The sequence below is a fragment of the Asterias amurensis genome, chromosome 21 (genome assembly GCF_032118995.1).
Source record: "Asterias amurensis chromosome 21, ASM3211899v1".
Lineage (NCBI taxonomy): Eukaryota > Metazoa > Echinodermata > Asteroidea > Forcipulatida > Asteriidae > Asterias > Asterias amurensis.
Genome location: NC_092668.1, coordinates 6,401,610 through 6,418,260, shown reverse-complemented (window position 1 = coordinate 6,418,260; position 16,651 = coordinate 6,401,610). Strand labels below are relative to the sequence as shown.

The 16,651-nt window shown below is 39.6% G+C and overlaps 1 protein-coding gene across 5 annotated transcripts in view; it reads right to left on the bottom strand.

Moving 5' to 3' along the window:
• Positions 1-365: 365 nt before the first annotated feature.
• Positions 366-16,651, bottom strand: part of LOC139952806 (WD repeat and FYVE domain-containing protein 3-like) — a 99,790-nt gene continuing 83,504 nt past the window's right edge. For all 5 annotated transcript variants that reach the window (XM_071952035.1, XM_071952038.1, XM_071952036.1 and 2 more), the window contains 14 exons: positions 12,844-12,950; positions 12,262-12,415; positions 10,687-10,778; positions 9,962-10,174; positions 9,054-9,186; positions 7,862-8,109; positions 7,268-7,330; positions 6,598-6,777; positions 6,043-6,165; positions 5,278-5,337; positions 3,593-4,301; positions 3,155-3,266; positions 1,611-1,808; positions 366-504 (listed from right to left, as the gene is read on the bottom strand). In XM_071952035.1, the coding sequence (XP_071808136.1) occupies positions 390-504; positions 1,611-1,808; positions 3,155-3,266; positions 3,593-4,301; positions 5,278-5,337; positions 6,043-6,165; positions 6,598-6,777; positions 7,268-7,330; positions 7,862-8,109; positions 9,054-9,186; positions 9,962-10,174; positions 10,687-10,778; positions 12,262-12,415; positions 12,844-12,950 (2,507 nt within the window). In that variant the 3' untranslated portion in view covers positions 366-389. The remainder of the gene's footprint in view (positions 505-1,610; positions 1,809-3,154; positions 3,267-3,592; positions 4,302-5,277; positions 5,338-6,042; positions 6,166-6,597; positions 6,778-7,267; positions 7,331-7,861; positions 8,110-9,053; positions 9,187-9,961; positions 10,175-10,686; positions 10,779-12,261; positions 12,416-12,843; positions 12,951-16,651) is intronic.

Here is a 16,651-nt window from a genome sequence, read left to right as displayed (position 1 = left end):
TTAGTTTTTAATCGTACAATTTTCCTGTTTTACTGTTTGCAGAATTTACCCATTTGCCGTTTTTCAATAAGAATCTCCTTTAAGCAAATTTGGTGGTAACCACCAAATCGACTTTCCAGCAAAGCAATTGCTTATACCAGTATAAGAGATAAGCAGGCTTGCTGGTTACCAGCTTTGAGATACTGCACCCTTTATACACAAGACAATACTGGTCCCCTGCTATTACTGCTTAGAGTAATACTTAACCAATAAGCAGGCTTAGCGGTCACCATTGCTTTCCAGTCATTTATAGAGAGACTGGTTTCCAGCTGCACAAACAAACTGCTTAAAATACACAGTTGAACTGTTTCTGCTTAACAGAAATTGCTGGCAATGAGTTGATCTTTCTCTCACGTTCTGAATGGCGGGTCAGCGGGTGCTTTGAGAGTATTGTAGCACGCTTGACAGACGCGAACTGGCTTGGTGATCCGAAGACGCTGTATCTCAGACTCAAACCTACTGCATCTGAAGATTTAAATATAAAAAAAACAAGAGGAAAATGATTAAACTTTGGAACAAGACAAATCTTTCAAACAATGGGACTTACAGCTTTACAGTCCATCCAAACAATAAAGCAATATGAAAAGCGTCTTGCATATTGACTTAAAGACAGTGGACACTATTGGTTAACATAAAAACCAACTTGGTAACAAGCAATGGAGAGCTGTTGTTAGTATAAAACATTATGAGAAACGGCTCCCTCTGGAGTAACGTAGTTTTCGAGAAAACTACGCATCAAGCAAGCATCTGAAAGCACACAACTTCCTGTGACAAGGGTGTCATAATGAGTTAATGTGGCTGGCAGCCAAAGGCCCCCTTGCATGCCAGCTTCTGGAACACGTTGTAGCCGCGTCCTTCGCAATTCAGCTCTTAGCTGCGAGTAAGGATGATTAGCCCCCCAAATTATTATAAAAATTATTATCATTATAAGACAGTTCTCTAAGAAAAAACTCTACCTGGCAAGTAGATACACACATGGTATTACCTCAAACCAAATATATATTGATACCTCACCATGCAACGCCTCAAATCCTATATAGCAAGTAATTTGTTAAGGGAAGCTTTCTAACATCATTATTAAACTCAAACTATGTAAGTTTAAAGGCAGTGGACACTATTGGTATTTACTCAAAATAATTATTAGCATAACACCTTACTTGGTGATGAGTAATGGGGAGAGGTTGATGGTGTAAAACATTGTGAGAAACGGCTCCCTCTGAAGAGACATAGTTTTTGAGAAAGAAGTAATTTTCCACGAATTTGAGTTTGAGACCATATATTTAGAATTTGAGGTCTCGAAATCAACCATCTAAACGCACACAACTTCGTGTGACAAGGGTGTTTTTTCTTTCATTATTATCTCGCAACTTCGCCGACCGATTGAGCTCAAATTTTCACAGGTTTGTTATTTTATGCATATGTTGAGATACATCAAGTGAGAAGACTGGTCTTTGACAATTACCAATAGTATCCAGTGCCTTTAACGTAAACCTGTGGACATTGTGTTAAGGCTGATGCACTCGACTGCTCAGTGACACCAATCTACCCCAGGAATTTTAAAATAACTGTACCTTGAACAGAAGAGTTTTCCACAGTTGCGGCAGTGATGGCGTCTTTCCGCGAAGGTGAACTTGACACTGCAGGAGGCGCAGGTATCGCTGCTCTCATCTTTGACCCAGTGGTCCGTCATGACCTTCCCTGGTTGGTCAGCCACTGACCAGCTGAAGACTCGGCCCCTCTCGTCACCAACAAACACCTTCATATGGTCCCTGGATGTTGAGGAAAGAACAGAAGAAGGAATGTGTCAAAAAAGAGGGAAAAACAACTCGCTTTCTTATTAGTTTATTTACTGTAATAAAACGTACATGTATAGCAATTCAAAGTTAATATCGAGTGTAATTAAAGGAACACGTTGCCTTGGATCGGTCGAGTTGGTCTTTGAAAAGCGTTTGTAACCGTTTTTTATAAAATGCATATGGGTAGAAAGATGTTGTAAAAGTAGAATACAATGATCCACACAAACATGCCTTGAAATTGCGTGGTTTTCCTTTTACCTCGTCGACTAACACGTCGGCCATTTATGGGGGTCAAAATTTTGACTCCCATAAATGGCCGACCATGTTAGTTCGTACAGTAGAGGGAAAACCACGCAATTTCGATGCAAACTTGTGTGGATCATTGTATTCTACTTTTAAAACATCTTTCCAACCATATGCGATTTATAAAAAACGGTTACAAACGCTTTTGTTTTGACCAACTCGTCCGATCCAAGGCAACGTGTTCCTTTAACATGCTAGCCAACATGTAGGGGGAAAGGTTCAGCATATTGCTTTGTACATTTCAATGACAATGGACCAGATTAATCAATATAAATAGTTTTCAGAACAACAGCCTTTGTACAATAAGCGTGTCTACAAATACATATTCAAGAGGTGATGCTTTGGTTTGTTTGAGAATTACTTGAGTGAACAAGACATTTTAATATCAGAGTTGAGGTTATTCCAGAATTGGGTACCACAAGAAACAATACTATTTTTTTTTTTTTAAAGAACAAAATTTAAGCGAACTAGGGAAGTATCCGGTCGAGTCTAGCCACTAAGAAACAAAATATAATAATCGATCTCAATGCATGACCCTTAGGGCCTTGTCACACAAGGCAACTTTTGCAGGCAACTTGGAGGCAACCAACTGCAGTGCTTGCTACAGGACCACTTTGGTAGCACACGGGTCCATTTTCAAACATTGTCTTACGATCCACAAGAGAAATAGGTGAACATTCAAATGTGAATGCCTTTTCTTCATGGAGATTGCCTGGAACTGGTTGCCCGTAAATTGCCTCGTGTGACATGGCCCTTAGTTAAAAAAAAAATCCTCACAAATTGTCATCTAAAGTGCTATTCACATGACAGCAATTTAACTGGGGTCCCTTGCTTAATTTTAGCATGACTGATGTAGCAATGTTGACAAGATTGGGCAAGAGAACTTGAACAGTAGAAAAACATTGCTGTCCGTTCACACGAGGTATATTTTGTAAAATGTTTCAACCATGCTACAATTTAGCAAGGGACCCTTGCTAAATTTCTCTCATGTGAAAGGGGCTCAATAATGATCTAACCTTGAGATTGCAAGAGCTGTTACTGCGGCTGGTTGGACGTTGTCTTTCCGCTCAAACGCTGTATGCATGGTCAGTTTACTTCGGAACACCAACTGCCGCTGCCACTTAAAACCTTGAGAGAAAATAAGAGAAACTTTCAAAAAAACTAAGAGAGGTTTGCGATAACACTTTTTGAATATCTCTTGTATTAGGTTTTGAAACCTGTGGTTAACGACTCACTGTTGATTCAGAACTAACACTACTCCAAAAGAGATATTCACATGGTGTTGCCATAAACTTTCCCAAATTCCACGAAAGCAACACAGAGGCAAATCAATTGGGTGGGATTCGAACCCAGAACCCTTGCATTTCTAGAGCAGATGTCTTTCCACTAGACCATCGAGCTAGCCCGGAGGCCAAAAGCAGTTTGAATCCTAGTTGGCAATGAATAATACCAACCTGGCTTAAGCTTGTTCCTGTGAGAAGCCGACATTCGCTCTCGCTTCTTGAAATCGTCATCGTATTTATCAAAGTCACTCTCCGAGAGGATGACATACTCTCCCCGCTGCATGGGGCTCGGTGGCGTCACGCCGTTCTCCCCCACCCTCAAACCGCTGCCTAGGCTATCCGTCTCATCGCCTTGGTTACCGTTGATGATGTCACTCACGTCATCCCCTGTGGTAAAGCTCGTCGCATCACTGCAGGAGTCCAGATTATCCGGAGTCGTCATCGTCGTATCGCCAGGTTGGGTTAGAGTTATTCCAGGCCTGTTATCAATGTAAGTTCCCTCGACAGGAAGACTAGACGGAGGGGTGAGTCTCGGATTGTGCCCATCCATTTCATCCACGCTAACTTTAGAGTTTCGATTGGCCTTGAGGGTGTCGCAGTCATACCCTCCCGCGTCGGACATCATTAGCACCTCGTTCATGTCGTCCGGACTCGAGTCCGACATCACTTTATCGACGCTGCCTTTTGTCGGCGTTGAAACCTCGCTTTCTTCGTTCAGGGCGCTACTGAAACTCTGACTGTCCTCTGATTGGCTCTCTGAGGTACAATCTTCGTCCTTGACCTTTGACACTAACGTGTCATCCGGCTGTAGGCTATTAGAGGTTGACGACCTTTTGGAACTTGATATGTCTGGCACCTGGACGTACTCAACACTCCACATCTGAAGACAACAAAAAATAAAATATTTACTTATTTGGGCTAGGGGGCTAGACAGTTCAGGTGGTTGAGCGCCGGCACGTTAATCCAGAGGTTCGATTCCCATTACACCAGTACGCTGGCTTCTGACTGGCACCAAAATCAAAGATCATGACAAAACAGGGATACCGCCAACATTAGGGCTAGATAGCTCAGCTTGTAGAGCGTTGATACGCTAATCCAGAGGTCAATGGTTGAAATCCCACTCCAACAAATGTTTTCTGTAAAACCCAAAATCATTTAAAATTTATCCAGTCAGCTTCCCTTGTAGTTTATTATTTGATCTGAAATAAACAAGTTGCATCCCTGTAAGGTGATCCCCAGATTGTACCGCAATCTTGAGTGTGATCCCTGGCTAGAAGGCAATTAAAGCCATTATACACTTTCGGTACAAAAAAAAAGAAAAAAAGTTCACATATTTACAAATAACTTAGAGGGTTTACAGAAGGTAATGGTGAAAGACTTCTCTTGGAATATTATTCCATGAAATGCTTTACTTTTTGAGAAAACATTAAAACAATATCAATTCTCGATAGCGAGAATAACAAATTTATTATAAACACATGTCATGACACGGCGAAACGCGCGAAAACAGGAGTGGGTTTTCGTGTTATTTTCTCCCGACTCCGTTTGTTATTTTATATATAAGTTGTGAAACATGAAGTGTGGGACTTGGACAATACTGTTTACCGAAAGTGTTTTAACGGTTGTATGGCTTCTGACTGTGCCTTGACCAAAAAGTAAATACTGACATATTGACGCCAACATAGGGCTAGATGACATGTTAATCCAGAGGTGGTTGGTTTTAATCCAGTTTCAGTATTTTTTTCTTAGTTCAACCCCAAATAATGTTCTCATCTTTTTACAGATAAATTCTAACCATGTTCGATGTAATCATGGTTAGACAATAAATTGAAATTATTCTCAGAATGTTGACTTACTCTGACGACCCCGTCGCTAGAGCCGGTCATGATCACGTTCTGGGAGTCCCACTCCACCATCTGGAAAAAAATAAGGAATTACCAAATTGAACAAGCTTTACAAGAACAAAATAAACTTTCTATTTTATCGGTTTTGGTACAAAAATATTATAAAAACTGCAGAATTTAAAGGCAGTGGACACTACTGGTAATTACTCAAAATAATTATCAGCATAAAACCTCACTTGGTAACGAGTAATTGGGAGAGGTTGATAGTATAAAACATTGTGAGAAACGGCTCCCTCTAAAGTGACATAATTTTTGAGAAAGAAGTATTTTTCCACGAATTTGATTTTGAGACCTCAAGTTTAGAATTTGAGGTCTCGAAATCAAGCATCTGAAAGCACACAACTTCATGTGACAAGGGTGTTTTTTTCTTTCATAGTTATCTCGCAACTCCGACCACCAATCGAGCTAAAATTTTCACAGGTTTGTTATTTTATGCATATATGTTGATATACACCAAGTGAGAAGACTGGTCTTTGACAATTACCAATAGTGTCCACAAGTTTTGTTTTTTTCCCTTTTTTTTCTCTTCTTTTTTGGGGGTAAAACTACATGTAATGATTATGTAAACAAAAAAAAGACCTTAAAAAATCGTTACAAAAAGAATATTCACACTATTAATTGTTTTGATAAACAAAATTGAGACCAAAATTGAGACAAAAATTGGAAAGAACAAAGTTTTAAATTGTAACAAAGAACAGAATCACACAATTTGTTCACCTCAGACATCGCACAACACAAGATTCTCTGATCTCGACCGGTAGACGTGTTGACACTGGCGACTAGTTCACCATTAATGCTCCATAGATACAGAAAAGCACCAGCGCATGTTGCAATGTCACCCTGAAAGTAAGAGGAAAGCGCATGAGGCAGGAGATAATATTAAAAATCAGGATATGGAAATGTAAAATTTAAAAAGAAGACTAATTTTGTCATATATGTGGCTGATAGATAGCAGCAGAAGAAATAAATAATAATAATAATAGACATTACTTATATCTTAAATATCACCAAAAGGTCCCTATTCGCTTGAAAGAGAGAAAGAAATGTGATGAAAAGGGAGAAAATAATGAAATGAACAGTGATAATATTTATTGAACAAATGTGAACCCCTGGATGGAGAGAAGCAATTATAATAAAGTGTCTTGCTCAGGGACACAAGTGTCACGACCGGGATTTGAACTCACACTCTCCTGAACAGAAGCACCAGAGCTTGAGTTCGGTGCTCTTATCCGCTTGGCCACGACACCCTAAGAAATCTCATGCACTGCTTACCGTAAGGTTATTGATGGCAACAGCAGACACCGGTGCCCCAAGATCCCGGAGCTGCCTAACGAAGATGAGTCGGTTCAGGTCCCACATGAGGCAGGTTTGATCCTTGGATCCGCTGATGATGATGTTGTAGGCAGTGGAGACGGCAAGGCAGGTCACCACGTCGTTGTGACCGTACAACGCCTGCGAAAGGTTTGCATCAAATAACACACATTTGGTTTACTTTTCTAAAATCTATTTAACAAATTTATACACTGTTTGGGAAAATAACAATTTAGTTTCATAGGGATACTTCACGGAGGCAACGAAGGCGATTGCCTCCGTGTCCCCTGGGCATTGCCTTGTGTGCCCTTGCAATGCTCCAGTATAAATTTGCAGTTTCCTCATAGGGTGCTCTTTACAAAGAAGAAACTGCCTTGGTGCCCTTGCCCTTTCAAAAACGAAGCATACAGACCTGGGAGGGTATACCTTTGGTTAGGAGTCAACAATTTAAAGGCAGTGGACACTATTGGTTATTACTCAAAGTAATTATTGGTTATTACTCAAAATAATTATTAACATAAAAACTAACTTGAAAACAAGTAATGGGGAAAGGTTGATAGTATAAAATGGCCTGAAGTTTATAAGAGTCACAATGACAAGAAAAGATAAGTCGTAGATGATAAATCTTTACCTGTTTGAGATATAGCTGTTTTGATCGTTCCTTACGGGCCTCAAGTTGCCAAACGTGAACCACCTACAATCAGAAGAAAACGAATTCTTTCAAATTTTTGTAAAGAATATTTCAAAAAAATTACTATCTGGCAAACCAAATTCAGAATTTAGTACATGAAAAGTTTGACGTCTGAAACAGTTAGTAAACGATTTGACGTGTTTGAAGTCGAAAGATCGACTGTTACATGTAGGTCGATCTGAACGAATAAAGTTGCATGGCGCAAGTCCGACGTGCCTGTCTGAATTGGGTGCAAGTGTACTTTTTCCTTTACATGACAGGGATGTGACTCCTCTGTTTTGAAACGGAATTTCGTTTTTTTTTTGCCTTGGGCTTCTAAAACTGAAGATAAATGCAAATAATTGGGTTCATGCTTGCAAGTTTTCAAGCTCGCAGGTTTTCAAGCTCGCAGGCTTTTGTGCTTTGCGCTTAGAGTTCAGTTTTTTATACTCGACAGCCTATCACATCCCTGCATGGTTTACAAGGTGCTGCGCTGCAAAATACAGCCAAATAACTAAGCAATTGCTAGTCTACTGACGAACATTTTTGACTCACCGTACTAGCCCCTCCAGTCACCACCATCCTTGTATTTGGACACACCGCACACTGAATCTGTCCGCTTAGCGTCCCCTCAAACACAGTGGTAGCCTTGTCTGAATCGTAGCTGCCGATACGCAGACTGAGATCCGCGTAACCGAAGGCAAGGAATCGATTATAGACTGGTGGAATGAGGACCTTGTTCTGCTCGACAGCCAGGAGGATCTTCTCTGATGGGATGATTTGACCGACGGGACCCTTCAACTCTGAGGAGTGATTCAGACGAAAAAAGATGGTTCGATTATCCATCCGTCATTTCCATTGGCAAAAAACAAAAAAAGCACAGTCTGCCTCCAGCCAATAAGCCATTTTGGGGTATGGTAGACATGTAGGGCTCCTTTGAAGGGCACTATTTCGAACAGTTAAGTTTCGAACAGTTTACAAAATTCTTCTGTTAACTTTCAAGGCTCAAACATGTCAATCTCCTGCTTATTTATCTGAACTTGTTCACCATTATTCTCCTACTCGGACTTTACGATCATCTCAACAGTCATTGCTTTCTGCTACTAGAGCTTCTTCCATTTTTTATGGCCACAGATCTTTTTCTTACGCCGCACCGTTTCTTTGGAAAAGTCTTCCTGTGCATATCCGCCAAGCTAATACTTTACAATGTTTTAAGTCCCTGTTGAAAACTCATTTGTTTAAAGCTTCTTTTTTGTAATTTGCCTATTTGTATCTTGTATCTTTCTCTAATTGTTTATGTTATTGTTTCTTTTATGCGCTTAGAGGCTTTTGCATTAGGCGCTTTATAAATGTCTTATTATTATTATTATTATTATTATTATTATTATTATTATTATTATTATTATTATTATTATTATTATTATTATTATTATTTGGTTTGGGTAAATTTGTCTGTATATACCCAAACCAGTGTACTCAACATTGCAGTTTCATGGCGTACGCAGCGTGCAGACCATTTCTCTGAGTTCGCTAACCCTAACCCAACCCCCCCCCCCAAAAAAAAACAAAAAAGCAGGCAAAAAAGGTAGATAAGCATTGACACCCAAAATGGCGACAGGAGACACGTGTTGCGCATTGTGCATAGGGTCTATTGAATGGAATGTGCTTCTTTTTAGTAAAACATTAAAACTTTGCAATGACCTCAGTTTAATTCAAATGACTTTCGTTGACTCCTTCTTACATGTACCTTTCAAGGGTTGCAGAGAGGGTCTCAAGGTGTCCAGATTGTGAAAGAACAATCTATTGATGGGAATGACTGAGCCGCTAACGTCACCAATCTTGTTGCTGACTTTCTTCTGGGGATGGGGTTTCTTGAACAACTGTAATAAAAATAATAATAACATTATGAAAAGTTTTTATATAGCCAAAATGACAGTGAAGTCTCAAAGCACTTTTGGAAAGCCACGAATGAAAAACCAGATCTGTTGAACAAACAAAAAAATTACAGAAAATACATTAAGAACAATTTGTTGATTAAGATGCATAATGCATATGGTCATATGGTCAACATAGTTATCAGTTTGCTGCACCTCACTTATGGAGCAATCTCCCTCTACACATCAAACAAGCCACCACGATCTCAAATTTCAAGACTCTTCTCAAAACATGTCTATTTAAATCTTCATATGCTTAATTGTTCTTTTGGTTCCTCTGAGCGCTTAGAGACTTTCTTTTGGAGGTGTTAGGCGCTATAGAAATACGGTTGTTATTATTATTATTATTCTGGTCCTGTAAAATAATTTTTTTTGCCGTTGACAATTTTGAGCTACACTCCCCAAGGTTTGTGAATTTTTCACATAGTCTAGTACTACTACTCGGGAGGTTAAATCTTACAACTTTTCTCTGTCGGTGTCCAGTGGCCAAGCGTCTAAACACTTTCTTGGGTTTGGTCACCGACTCCTGGACAACCCTTCCTCAAATGGCCGTGATTGGTTGCAAAGCCTGCTACCAATCACCCACTCATCACACACCACCAGGCAACCACCGATCCTAGACTTGCCCTAGTCCGAGCAGGACATAGGTATACAAAGGTAACAAAAAAAGGGGGCCTGCAATTTCATCCCATTACGTACATATGTTTGGAGGTACACTTACCTGCTTAGGGATTTGACCAAAGTTATTGATGAATCCGATGGTGGCGTTCTTCTTGAGAGGGTCGTCGATGCTGTAGATGTCTACGTTACCTTCATAGAAGAGATGATGGAAGACATTGTGAGCTTCTGCTGCCTCCTTGCCTTGCTGCTTGTAACCAAAGATCAGATCAATCCACTCATGAAGATGGGCGCTGACGTAGTCACACTCCAAGGCCTAAAGAGTGGAGGAAAAAACCAAGGAAATGGTTTACGGTTTGTTGTGAGTGGACCCTTCAAAAAAGAGCTGAACAATGCATGATGCAAGAATGATCGTGTAACGGCAAGTGAGCACGCATCACGCATTTTCGCTGGTTGAATTGGGGCACCCCATTAATCCAGTAACTAGGCTCATTTCACATTATTATAGTTGTACATTATAGTAACTTTCTTGTAACATAGTTTTTGAGAAAGAGGTAATTTCTCACTCAAATATGGCCTGAAGCCTTTTTATAGGCATCCGAAAGCACACAACTTGTGCGACAAGGGTGTTTTTTTCTTCCATTATTCTCACGCATTTTCAATGACCAATTGAGTTCAAATTTTTACGGATTTGTTATTTTTATGCACATGCTGAGATACACCAAGTGAGACTACTGGTCCTTCACAATTACCTATAGTGTCCAGTGTCTTTAATGGGAAGAGTAAAATGATATGCTTGGGAGAAATCTTCCAAGGATTACAACTTACCTCTCGATGCATTCGAATAAACTCCCTTGGATCTCCTTTAGCCCAGGGAGGTAAAATAACGTCTCCCAGCTCAATGCCACTCTGCTTTATTCCTACAAAGACAAACAAACTATGAATTAAGTATTCATCAAATTGTAATAGATGGATTGCACAGAACATCATTGTCCGCCATCTACGGCTGAGAGTTGTGTGCAGCGACCACACACTTTCACTTTTCCATCATATTTGGCATCAATGACACTAGGTGCAATCAATCTGTATGAATAACAGTATCAGCTAGAGCTGGTGGCATGGGTGGCTCATTTGTAAAGCATGAACATCTCTAAATTGACACATTACAAATGCTTCTATTTATTTGCATTATTATTAACGTGCCAAATAATACTCTTCATCAAACTTTGAGAATACATAATATAAGTTTGAAAAACTGTGGTTATGGATAAAGATATCAGATTTTATCATCATAAATTTGAACTTGACAAACGTTCAGATTGTTAATTAAAATTTTGGATCCTTCATCCTGCATGGTCTCAATGGTCCTTGATTTTTTTGCAATATCACAAAAACGCTACAAAAACAAAAGGTATACATTCCCTTTAATGGATGAGTCTCCTAAGTAAACTGCTCACAAAAAGTAAGGAAACTTTTTTCAATCCAGTATATTTGTTATTATTCAATACTCGTTTTGTATATATATATCAATGCAAAGCGGAACTCTTCCTCTTTAAAATGATACCACATTTGCAATGATTACATGTTGCTGGATTTGGCTACACGAATAACAATGAGGCAAAGTCACAAATCAAATGTGCCAAAATTACCGTTGTCTGTGAATGGTCAATAGGTAATGCTCAATAATCTAGCTTTTCAGAACCATTAATGGTTTACACAATGATTTGCACCAGTGAGCTCACCAGGCACAATTAACCCTCATCTCATGAAAAACACCTTGTTTGATGGGTATTTGCAAGACGATATTCTACAGCCGGATGCAGTCCCATACTTGCAGACTCTTGTACCAAATGCCATCTTTCAAGAGGACAACGCTCGCCCCCATCGAGCCCGACTGGTGACTGACTACCTGAACAATGTTGGGGTGTACCGGGTGGATTGGCCCGCTAACAGTCCACACCTGAATCCCATGGAACATCTGTGGGACCATCCACTCGTTACTGAACTTCTTGTATCAATAAAGTGTATTAATATCAGCCAAGTTGTCTTGCTCTATACCAAACTTCTTGTCTCAATAAAGTGGATTAAGATCAGTAAGTAATGTCTTGCTTGTTTGAATTACAGTGTCAATTTGATTGTTCACCCATAACACAAATTGCAAATTTTGGCACATTTGATTTGTGACTTTGTCTCGTTCTCATTAGCGTGGTCAAGTTGAGCAACATGTAATCGTTGCAAATGTGGTATCATTTTAAAGAGGAACAGTTCAGCTTTGCATTGATATATATCATATACAAAGAGAGTATTAAATAATGACAAATATACTGGATTGAAAAAAGTTTCCTTACTTTTTGTGAGCAGTTTACATGTAGGGCAATATGAAGGAAGTCCTTGCTAGCTTACCGAGGTCAAAATTATTGTGGTTGGTCATAAACTCTGGTAGATAGAAGAATTCTGGAAGGAGTTCCTTCACGTCGGCCATGTTGTGTTTGGACGCCGACAACCACGCATCTTTGATACTGTGGAACATACGGTCCGCCAAGTCAAAATGGCCGCCCTGAAGACAAAGACAGAGATTTGGTTAAATAGATGTTAGTTTCTTGTGAATCCACTGCCTCTAGCCACCTCTAGACACTCTTAAGTTGTCAACAATCAGGGCCAAGTTTCATGACTCTGCTTACTGTAAGCAAAGAATCTACGCTTGCGGAAGCAGGAAATTCTGTATTGACGTCAAGCATGATTCCTGGGTTAGCGGGGAATGTCGGTTTTAGCGCATGCGCACTCCACGTTACCATGCATTCTACGTTTACACAGCTAGTGCAGACATTCGGCGCAGAGCATGGTGATCGTAAGCGCAGAATCTGGCGGTAAGCAGAGCCATGAAATTAGGCCTTGTCCTTTCAGAGAGAATCACAAAATCACTTTCTTTAATGTTGTGCATTAATATTCAAACTAGGAGAGGTCTGGTATCCCGACTTCCCTTACCTGTAATCTGAGGAAATGCTGAGTGAAGGGTTCCATCCTGACTAAGGTAGAGGCCACAATCATAGCCGATGAGTAGTGTGTGCCGTAGTAGTATGGTGGGGTCTCACCTGTTAAACACATACAAAGTTTAACAAAATTTATCAGCACTTTATACATGTAATAGACCCCTTGCATAACCTTAAACGCTACAGGGACGCCGAGTACATGCGCCGATTTTTGTGGGCAAAGAACAACTATCGTCCAAACATTTGCCTCCTTTGACTTCAGCTTTTAGAGCGTGTGACATCACATGCAATGGGTCTATTGAAACTAAGTCCCTTGAAAGGGTACAGCAAGGGGTGCTGTAGTATGGGTCACTACTTTGAGGAAATTTTTTAATTTGTATTGAAACTTCGCAAACGGCACCACAGCAAAAGCACAGGGCACTACGCCAATGGACCCTTTTTATGAAATATGCTAATTACTTGCGTACAGACCCTGTTGGTTGGCAAAAGCCATAGAGATGCACAATAGCATCTGTGTCGAGCAACCATTAGCTGTGTACAAAACAGCGCGATGTGTTAGCGTTAGTGCGCAGGCGCTATGTGCAATTTACATATTTCATGAAAAGGGCCCATTGCTGGGGGGGGGGGGATTTCGAGGCCTGTATGCAAATACATGTAGGTAGCTTGCAGCATTTTCATCCTTTTTCATAATTGCTTTTATAGTGATTAAATTAACTTTTTTAAATCAAATGCTTTCTTTCTGTGTTGCAGACAAACAAAACGTTTCAACCAGTGTCTTGAAATAGCAGGTTGGTTCAACCATTGAATTAACTTGTCATAAAACAGCAATATGGTACACCAAATGGTTTGCATCTAGTCATAAAACAGCAGGTGTTGCAACCATTGATTTTAATTGTGTAGTTCATTAAACAGCAGTATAGTGCACCAGTACTGTAAGGAGCCTGCTGAAGACATTTCAGGTCAGGAAACAGCCGTCTGGTGTCACCAACACCCTTTAAGATTTAAAAAATGTGCAATAAAATGCACAGCAGGGGAAACAACAAAACCCAAAACAGAATAATAAAAAATCTGGGTAGAAGTTGAAAACTTTTGGGAGTCAAAAAAGGAAAAGCAATCAAAAAGTAGCCAGAATAAAACAAAACACCGCAACCTTGTTTGTTAATATATCGAGTGGAATTCATTCATAAAATAAATTGAAGCCACAGAAAGTTTTGTAGGGGAAGAGGGGGGGAGGGAGACAAATTTTCCTTCAAAACCACGTCCTAAAGCCAATCAGTGTTTGGAGTAACTAATAATAATTATAAGTAATCCAATATAGACGAGGTGTACTAATTGAAAATGTTTTCATTTGGTGAAATGCTGTCATGAATGATCATACATGTATTTAAGACTAGTTGAAATACATGGTACATGTATGTCTGGGCCGAGAAGTTTAGAGCACCGGACTCGAGCTCTGGTGTTTCTGATCAGCAGGGTGTGGGTTCGAGTCCCAGTCTCTTGACACTTGTGTCATTAAGCAAGACACTTGACCAATACTGCTTTGTCCTTCTGATGGGACGTAAAGCTGTTGGTCCCGTGTGTTGCGTACTGCGTGTAAAAGAGCAAAATGCACTTATCGCAAAGAATAGAAGCTTGTGTCGGAACGAGAAGGGCACGGTATGGCAGCAATTTACGCCCCAAATCACCTTGTATCCCTTTCCAAGATCGATGTATCAAGGTTGCTTCCTCTCGTGAATTCATTGTTAAACAAGCTCACCAAACTTAATTTGATAATGGGTTGATAGTTACATATTGCGGGAACACCATGTGTGCATCTACTTGCCAGGTAGAGTTTGTTCTTTGGAGAACTGTCTTGCTAAATATTCTACTACCGGGGAGTAGATTTATCAGATAATTTGGGGAGACTTCTCAGTTCTGAAAAGAACTGTCCTGCTTTTTAACTACTACCTGGGCAGAAGGTATAGAGAGTATAGGGTTGATAGTAGATCAGACAGGGGGACCCTGGTACAAATTTAAAGGGTGCGGTGGTGGGGGGTTGTAGGAGGGTCTTTGGAAAGATGCCAATATTGCGTTTAGCTTTTCCATTAAGCCGCCTTAACTTTCCCAAAGATAGCTTTAATTAACATCAATCCACTTTATAAAGCGATGAGTCAGTTGAAGAAGTTTGTTTTGGGTTGGGTTCAAGGATCATCATGAAATGATGTCCTATATATTAAATTGAGAAGTGATTTGGTTATTATTTGTGAGTAATGGTAACTACATTGATCTATAAATGTTCAACTAATGATCGTGATGATTAACAGATCCATTCTTCGGAGGAAAAAATATGTTTAATTTAATTTGAGGCATTGCATGGTGAGGTACAGTATCAACATATATTTGGTTTGTGGTAACACCATGTGTGTATCTACTTGACAGGTAGAGTTTGTTCTTAGAGAATTGTCTTGCTATTATTCTATTACCGCAGAGTAGATTTTTGGAATTCGGGAGACTTCTCAGTTATGAAAAGAACTGTCCTGCTTTTTAACTACTACCTGGGCGGAAGGTAAAAACCAATCCGACGAAACAAAATTGATAGCGCCCTCTAGTGAAAATTAACAACTGCGGTGTCTTTTTGTGGACAATCTAGGCATTGAAGACACCGCAGCAAATGGCGCGCGGTGCTCACCACTTGCGCGCCCGGTGCGCATTGGATTGGTCTATCAAAGCGGATGGGACTACCACCATAGTATCTAGGATCGTTATTAACTGCACTACCGCGAAGTGAGTTCTCAAACTGGTCTTTAAAAGATTTTGTATACACAATGTGTCAACACCATGTCTACACTGGTAAACGCTGGGCCAACACTAAGTTTACTGACTTTTAAATTGATGAAAGCATTTCTTACACAACTTATTTTTGTCCTATCATACCGTTTTTGAACTTCAAAAACACTTGAAATGAGTGCAAAGTCTACATCATCGGTAACCAACTAAGTTTTGTATGATGAAAAATGGTTGTCACCTGGTAGTCGCTACTGGCAATCCAATGGAAGAGTCAGTTATGTATTGTATCAACTACAATGAGTGAAGATGAGTAAGTTAGCGAGATGGTGGTTGACTTTTCTCGAAATTCAGCCCCTGATAAAACAATTATTTTTTATAAAAACTGCAGAACTGACATAAAGGCACTGGACACTATTGGTAGTTACTCAAAATAATTGTTAGCAAAAAAAAACTCACTCGGTAACAAGCAATGAAAAGCTTTTGATACATAGTATAGAAACGGCTACCTCTGAAGTAACGTAGTTTTTGAGAATGAAGTAATTTTCCACTTAAATATTTAATTTGATTTTGAGACCTCAGAATTAGATTTTGAGGCCCTGAAATCAAGCATCTGACAGGGGTGTTTTTTCTTCCATTATTATCTCGCAACTTCGACGACCAATTGAGTTCAAATTTTCACAGGTTTGTTATTTTGTGCATAATGTTGAGATACACCAAGTGAGAAGACTGGTCTTTGACAATTACCAAAAGTGTCTATAAGCACAGAAGATTCTCGCTAAGCATGTTCAGCTGACAACCAGCTACATGTACAATACTTATAACTTGTCATTTTATGTAACTGGTAACCCAAAACTCTTACTTAGCTTATTTCTGTCTCAAATATAATTTTTTGGGTTAAAGCAAGATTACCTCAACTGTTTTTTGTTTTTGATTTTCAAATACAAAAGATTAAAGACTGAATAGGACTTTATTAAAAGATGAAAAAATTAAAAGTACTTTTATGGGTCGTGAACAGCAGAGAATTTAGTCACCACAAC